This window comes from Neovison vison, chromosome 6, assembly GCF_020171115.1.
Source record: "Neovison vison isolate M4711 chromosome 6, ASM_NN_V1, whole genome shotgun sequence".
Classification (NCBI taxonomy): Eukaryota; Metazoa; Chordata; class Mammalia; order Carnivora; family Mustelidae; genus Neogale; species Neogale vison.
The window spans coordinates 130,899,422-130,906,283 of record NC_058096.1 but is presented as its reverse complement, the minus strand read 5'-3'; the positions used below and the strand labels follow the sequence as shown (position 1 = coordinate 130,906,283).

Here is a 6,862-nt window from a genome sequence, read left to right as displayed (position 1 = left end):
ATTTGAAATAAATGAAGAGATTTAGGGCATTTAGGAAAGGAGAGGAGACTGTCATGTCCCTGTTTTGGGGAAGGTCAAAGAATGCTAAGAGCTTGACTACTGCATTAATAACTTCAGATTTTGCAGATACATATAACACAGCAGAACAATGTAGAGAGAGTGGAAAGCAGAGGGCTTAGCCCAGTCTGCTCATGGAAAAGGTAGAGTTTTTAAAAATGTAGCAGAGACAACTGTTACTAGTTCATTTTACAGAAAACAGTTCAAACCTTCCATAAACATTATCCCTTTATTCCTTGAAACTTTCTTTGAGGTAGAGATTTGGGCCAGGCTACCGCTGAAAAGCACAACCAGGAATGGTGAGGCCAACATAGCTCTTGAGAGATGGAAGAATTATAGAATTGAACTCCTTGTTTTCATAGCTATGCCAGGTCTTGTTGAACAGAGAACAACCACTCTTCATGATCAGTTTCATCATTTTAGGGTTCTAATGTGTCCATATCCATGGATATAAAAAATTAGAAAGTTAATTCTTTTTAGCAGCTAATATACAATCATGACTCAAACTTCAATGTAGTCTTAATGAAATTTCACTCAAATATCAGTTAAGTCACACAAACTCAAAATTCTTTGTTTTAAATTCTTATTTCCAAGTGTTTCTTAATTATTTAATCCTAAGGTGCATTTACAATGAATTGTAATTGCTATTACCTCTGTCCTTGAAGGAAAACATTAGGAGAATGGGTTGTTTTTAAGCTAAATGTGTCTCCACTTGAGGAGTGTCGGGAAGGAGCTTTTCCACCCAAAAGTGACGTTTCTGCTTCTTTTATTTCCATCGCCCTTTTGTATAGTTCAGCAGCTTTTTCAAAATCCCCTTCTTCATAGCTTTGAGAGAAAAAAATCATTAAAATGAGAATATACCCTCTTTTTTTTTTTCCAATTTATTTATTTTCAGAAAAACAGTATTCATTATTTTTTCACCACACCCAGTGCTCCATGCAAGCCGTGCCCTCTATAATACCCACCACCTGGTACCCCAACCTCCCACCCTCCCGCCACTTCAAACCCCTCAGACTGTTTTTCAGAGTCCATAGTCTCTCATGGTTCACCTCCCCTTCCAATTTACCCAATTGAGAATATACCCTCTTAAATGGAAATGACCTTATAGGGGGGCGCCTAGGTGGCTCCGTGGTTAAAGCATCTGCCTCCGGCTCAGGTCATGATCTCAGGGTCCTGGGATTGAGTCCCAGCTCTCTGCTCAGCGGGGAGCCTGCGCCCCCCCCCCCGCCCCCGCCTGTCTCTGCCTACTTGTGATCTTTGTCTGTCAAATTAAAAAAAAAAAAAAAATGACCTTATAGGATACAGAATAACAAGTTGTGGATAAGTCCCCATTTTCTCCTATTTCCAGTGTGTGCATTCACTCAGGCAGACCTGTAAAACAAAATACCCAGACTCTTCTCTCTGAACTGCTAACGTGTATCTTAGTGCCTCATACATATACCATTAAGACCATGTTGTAATGGATGCAGTGGATTGCTAATGGGAAGGCTCTGCATCCGGAGATACACAAACACAGACAAAGCAAAATCAATATGCACTTTTTTTAGAGAGAAAAGTGTGCACATGGGGTGGCGGGGTAGGAGCAGAGAGGAAGAGAGAGAATCTTGAGCAGGCTCCAGGCCCAGTGTGGAGCCCAGTGCAGGGTTTGACCAGGACGCAGTCTCACAGCCCTGAGATCATGACCTGAGCCAAAACCAAGAATCAGATGCATAACTACTGAGCTACCTAAGCATCCCCAAGTCAACATCCACTTAATGGTAAATTAATTTTTGAGGACAGTACATTGCCCATATTACCCCCAGAACCAGTTAGCCGCAAATGTAAATCATCTTTCACTATTTACATGATACATTCTTCTACAAAACATATTATGCAACATTGATTTCACTTCTGGATACCACTTTAGTATCTTGAAGTAAATCAACACAAAACAACGCCTTCCCCTCTTCCAAGAAAAAACAACTAGCATTAAATATTGTGTTCTGTGATAAGTCAAATTAAAGCTGTTCTAAAATGGGGTTTGGCTGTTATTAGGAAGCTGAAAAAATTCTTACCTAAGCACGGCTAAATTTTTTAATGTTTCTCCAACTCGAGGATGCATCCGACCCAGGCTGTCTTCATAAATCTTTAATGCTCTTTCGTATAGTGGCAAGGCTTCGATGTGTTTTTTCTTATTAAAAAAAGCAGTAATATTCACTTGAACACACTGAGTTGCTGAAATTACTATTAACATTCTAGACTAAGCTGATCTACTGGGTAAGTCCCTTTAAAAAGTTAATATCCCCCTACAGATAAAAAATTTATTACTAATCATCATGGTAGAAGCATATAATAGAAAGTTAGAGACCTAAGTTCTAGACCCAGCTTGGTGACTACTGACCTGAATCCAATAATAAAAGCGAAAACCTGTTTCCTTATTGCTCAGTGGGTATATGTGCTTTTCACCTGTCATGGGCAAATGCCACAGCTTAAAGATAGTATTAGACATAGAGAGGTACGAGTCTCCAGGATTAAAAATGAAACTTATGCAATGAACTAAATAAATACTCAGTTGGTATTTTACACTAAGAGGAAGGGACCATCTTACAAATCTAACTTCAGTAATTTCTCAAATACGAAAGGAAGCATTAGTAATTTAAATTTTCTTCAGTTACTTTTACTGTGCCACATCTATTTCATGTTTATATTTTCTACCTTAAAATCATTCATAAAGAGTTACTAATATGTGGGAACTTACCATTTGGCTATAGAGAACAGCTAAGTTCACCAGGGCAGTAGCTACACTGGGGTGCTTTGGGCCAAAGGATTTCTGCCGAATTTCAACAGCCAGCTCATACAAAGGTACAGCTTTGTCAAGTTTCCCCTAAAAAACAAAAGTGAAATCTAACAAAAATATTAAAATAATAAATACTATCTGATCAAATCTTTTCCCATAAATAAAATTTTCTATTAGTAATTTTGAGGAAAAAATTTCAGAAATAATCTTCTCATGCTTTAATGGTTCAGTTTATAGATAACTGAAATCTAATGGGATATGTATAAAGCTACATTGAATGTAAAAATACTTTCTTTGATAATTCAGAAAGCCCTTTCATAAAGCTTACCACACACAGTATCACTCAGTTCCCAGTGAAGTAAAAATATGCCAGTAGAATGTTTGCTACTGTATATAATTTAGATACCACACCAAAAATAAAATCTCATTTCCCACCAAATCCCTTCAAGATTCTTTAATTTTTTAAAAGATTTTATTTATTAGAGATGCTGAATCAAGTGAGCCACCACGGTCGTCCTCTAATTATTTCTTTTTCACTTGAAAGTTGGACAAAAGGATGCCTGGGTGGCTCAGTTGGTTAAGCGGCTGCCTTTGGCTCAGGTCACAATCCCAGGGTCCTGGGATCAAGTCCCGCATTGGGAGGTCCTTGCTCAGCAGGGAGCTGCTTCTCTCTCTCCCTCTGCCTGCCACTCTGCCTGCTTGCATGCTCGTGCTCTCTCTCTCTCTCTGACGAATAAATAAATAAATTAATTAAAATCTTAAAAAAAAAATTGGGCAGAAATAGCAACAATGCTCTGTTCTTACTAAAGCATTAACTTCAGGGCCAGGTTGACCAGCAAGGGTCTTACAAAGTCTAAAGATAGTTTAGTCTATGTAGCACTCTAATTGCATTAAATGAAATGAAATCAGACTTCACTGGCATTTTTATTTTTTTTTTTAAGAACAGCTAAAAAAATTCCAAAAAATCACTTAAGCTAGAACCCTAGGGAAAAGAATGGTTACATTTCATTATAGGGAAAGAAAAGAGACCATGAAATTTATTTATTTTTAAAGATTTTATTTATTTGACAGAGATCTCAAGTAGGCAGAGAGGCAGGCAGAGAGAGGAGGAAGCAGGCTCGCTGCAGAGGAGAGAGCCCGATGCGGGGCTCGATCCCAGGACCCTGGGATCATGACCTGAGCTGAAGGCACAGACTTTAACCCACTGAGCCACCCAAGTGCCCTGAAACTGTGAAATATAAATGCTTATTTATTCACCTACAGAGATTCCTCCTTCACCTTTGACAGCTAGGTAATTTGCTGTGTTTATGGCTGCTTAACTCATAAAACTTAATAGTGGTTGAATTTTAGAACTTCTGAAATAATAAGTTCCAATTAGAATGTTGATGAATGCATTTGTATTTGGAATATATTTTAACAAAATTACACCAGTACCTTATTTAAGTCTGATATAATTTTTTTAATGTTCTACTCAGCTATTTGTTAAAAAATTTAATCATCATGATTGAGAAGTTCATAAAAAATAATCTGTCCATCAGAAGACAAATTATTTTTTGTGTGTGAATTTTTTTTAAAAGATTTTATTTATTTATTTGACAGAGACACAGCAAGAGAGGGAATACAAGCAGGGGGAGCAGTAAAGGGAAAGGGAGAAGCAGGTTTCCTACCATACAGGGAGCCCGATGAGAGGCTTGATCCCAGGACCCTGGGATCATGACCTGAGCTGAAGGCAGACACTTAACTGACTGAGCCACCCAGACACCCCAAGAAGACAAATTATTTTGCTGACAGTAATTATGACTTAAAATACATGTAAGCATGCCACAGATTACTTACCATTTTCTTATACAAGATTGCAAGATGCTTCACTGTGTAGGCCAAAGAAGGGTGATCAGGAGCTAGTGCTCGTCTCCGAATGTCTAAAGCTCTTTCATAAAGTTCTTCTGCTTTATCATACTGTTTCTTTTCATTGCATAGAGCTGCCAGATTATTTAAAGACTGGGCACAGTCAGGGTGATCTGGTCCTAGGACTCGCTCTCTCATTTCTAAGGACCGCTTCAGAAACTGGTCAGCAGTTCTATGAACAAAACCCCAAAATGGTTTAAATAATTTATTCTCTAAAGACTCCTTGGCCCTAGTTAGGTAGAGAACTGAAGCATTTTTATTCTTAAATCCAAGACAGTTGATATGAGGGATTTGGCTCAAAGTCCTTTCTCTCCCTCTTTCCTAGTCCATATCCCTCCCTGCCCTTTTCCAAAAAATAAAAATGATACTGTGAGGGCCTAAAGTAGCTAGATGATTGCCTCAGTTCTCCATTTTGACGTTTCCTAAAAGACAAACCCATATTTTCCAAAACAAACTTTTGATACCTTTAAATAAAATAAAAAGACCTAATTCAAAAGATTTTGGTATTCATTGTTTTTCCCTTTGAAGTAGCTACTATATAAATTTTTAAAAATTTCTTTTCAGTGTAACAGTATTCATTGTTTTTGCACCACACCCAGTGCTCCATGCAATACGTGCCCTCCCCAATACCCACCACCTGGTTCTCCCAACCTCCCCCTCCACCGCTCCTTCAAAACCCTCAGGTTGTTTTTAACTGAAGTATCCCTTCCGAAGCCAGATAAGTATTTGTTACGTTTTTCTGACATCCAGAGTATCAAATGTGTTAGTTTTCTGAAATCCAAAGAAGCCCAAAAACATTTTTTAGAGTATAAATATTAACATAAATATTAACATCTTTTATAATAAATATAAATATTAACATAAATGTTAACATCTTATAAGTCCAAATGAACTGAAGACCCAAACTAGCAGCCATCTACATTCTATCCTTTATTCTCCCTTGGTGCCAAGTTTTTTCTGTGAATTCTCATGTACAGCATCTATACAAAACACTTTTTGTAATCATATAAAACATACTAGGGATGCTACAGAATAACTTTTTTAGCTAATAAAAGAAACAATGTGACAAGAAACCATGAAAAAATGCCATGGCCTTTGTTAAGCGTAGCTGTATGTTCAACCCACCACACGTGAAATCTGGCATGGTTTCTGTCAATTTTTTCTAGCTTGACTTGATAGAAATGGAAAGTAGCTTTCCATGTGAGAGACACAATGGACACTTATTTTTATTACTAGCATCATGGTACTCACTCCAGGTTATTCTGAAGGTAGTAGAGAACGCCCAGCTCATTGAGGGTCCGAGCATTGTCAGGTGTGTCCTTTCCTAACGTGAGCTCTTCTAACTGCAGGGCTCGTCTACGTAAAAGGGCAAATCCATACTGAAGCAAACACAAATGGAGAATAGGTACCAAGTTAAGGACAGTCCTTGATTCTGAAACACTACACTGGAGATCTATGAAATCCTTTCTCCTTTTGCTCCCTTTAAAGTAGATAACAATTAGTTTAAGTATCACACTGAATTAATCCAGTGGATATTGCAAGTGCACATACTTCCACCTGATATCACACTCTAAAATTCAGTAAAACCTGTTTTGAGAAAGTAATGATGAGCTATTTTAGCAAAGTGAACTGAGTCCCAAGGGCTTTGAAAAGATCAGGACACAGAATTAACCTGCAGATATTTACCAATCCCATGGCTTTAAGGGTTTAACTTAAAAAAATCGGGTACTTAAAACTGCACCCAGCACTTGAAAAATAGTAGACAAATAAATCATAGAGATCAAATGCACAGTATAGTGAATGTAGACAATACTGTATTACAATCATCAAACTTGCTAAAAGATTAGATTTTAACTATTCCCACCACAAAAAAGAAATAATTATGTGATGTGACAGAGGTGCTGTCACTATGATGGCCATTATATTACAATATAGAATGTATCAAATTAGCATGCTATACATCTTAAAATTTACACAACGTTGTGTGTCAGATATATTCAGTTTAAAAAACGTACATAGCATTTGAAATTAAAACAGGCTATATTTAGATTTTATCAGCAGCTTGGAAAAATGAAAACAATTTTATGTGTATGTGCTCAAAGGTAAGAATTTCCTTGCATTTGA

At 37.3% G+C, this 6,862-nt stretch overlaps 1 protein-coding gene across 3 annotated transcripts in view; it reads right to left on the bottom strand.

Moving 5' to 3' along the window:
- Nucleotides 1-6,862, bottom strand: part of NPHP3 (nephrocystin 3) — a 49,183-nt gene continuing 42,321 nt past the window's right edge. The window contains exons 23-28 of one of the 3 annotated variants that reach the window (XM_044252357.1): nucleotides 5,990-6,117; nucleotides 4,670-4,910; nucleotides 2,795-2,920; nucleotides 2,112-2,227; nucleotides 709-882; nucleotides 1-484 (exon numbers count right to left, since the gene is read on the bottom strand). In XM_044252357.1, coding sequence (XP_044108292.1) covers nucleotides 472-484; nucleotides 709-882; nucleotides 2,112-2,227; nucleotides 2,795-2,920; nucleotides 4,670-4,910; nucleotides 5,990-6,117 — 798 coding nt within the window. In that variant the 3' untranslated portion in view covers nucleotides 1-471. Of the gene's footprint in view, nucleotides 485-623; nucleotides 883-2,111; nucleotides 2,228-2,794; nucleotides 2,941-4,669; nucleotides 4,911-5,989; nucleotides 6,118-6,862 lie in introns of those variants that run through there. The other 2 variants (XM_044252358.1, XM_044252359.1) reach the window with 2 other exon arrangements.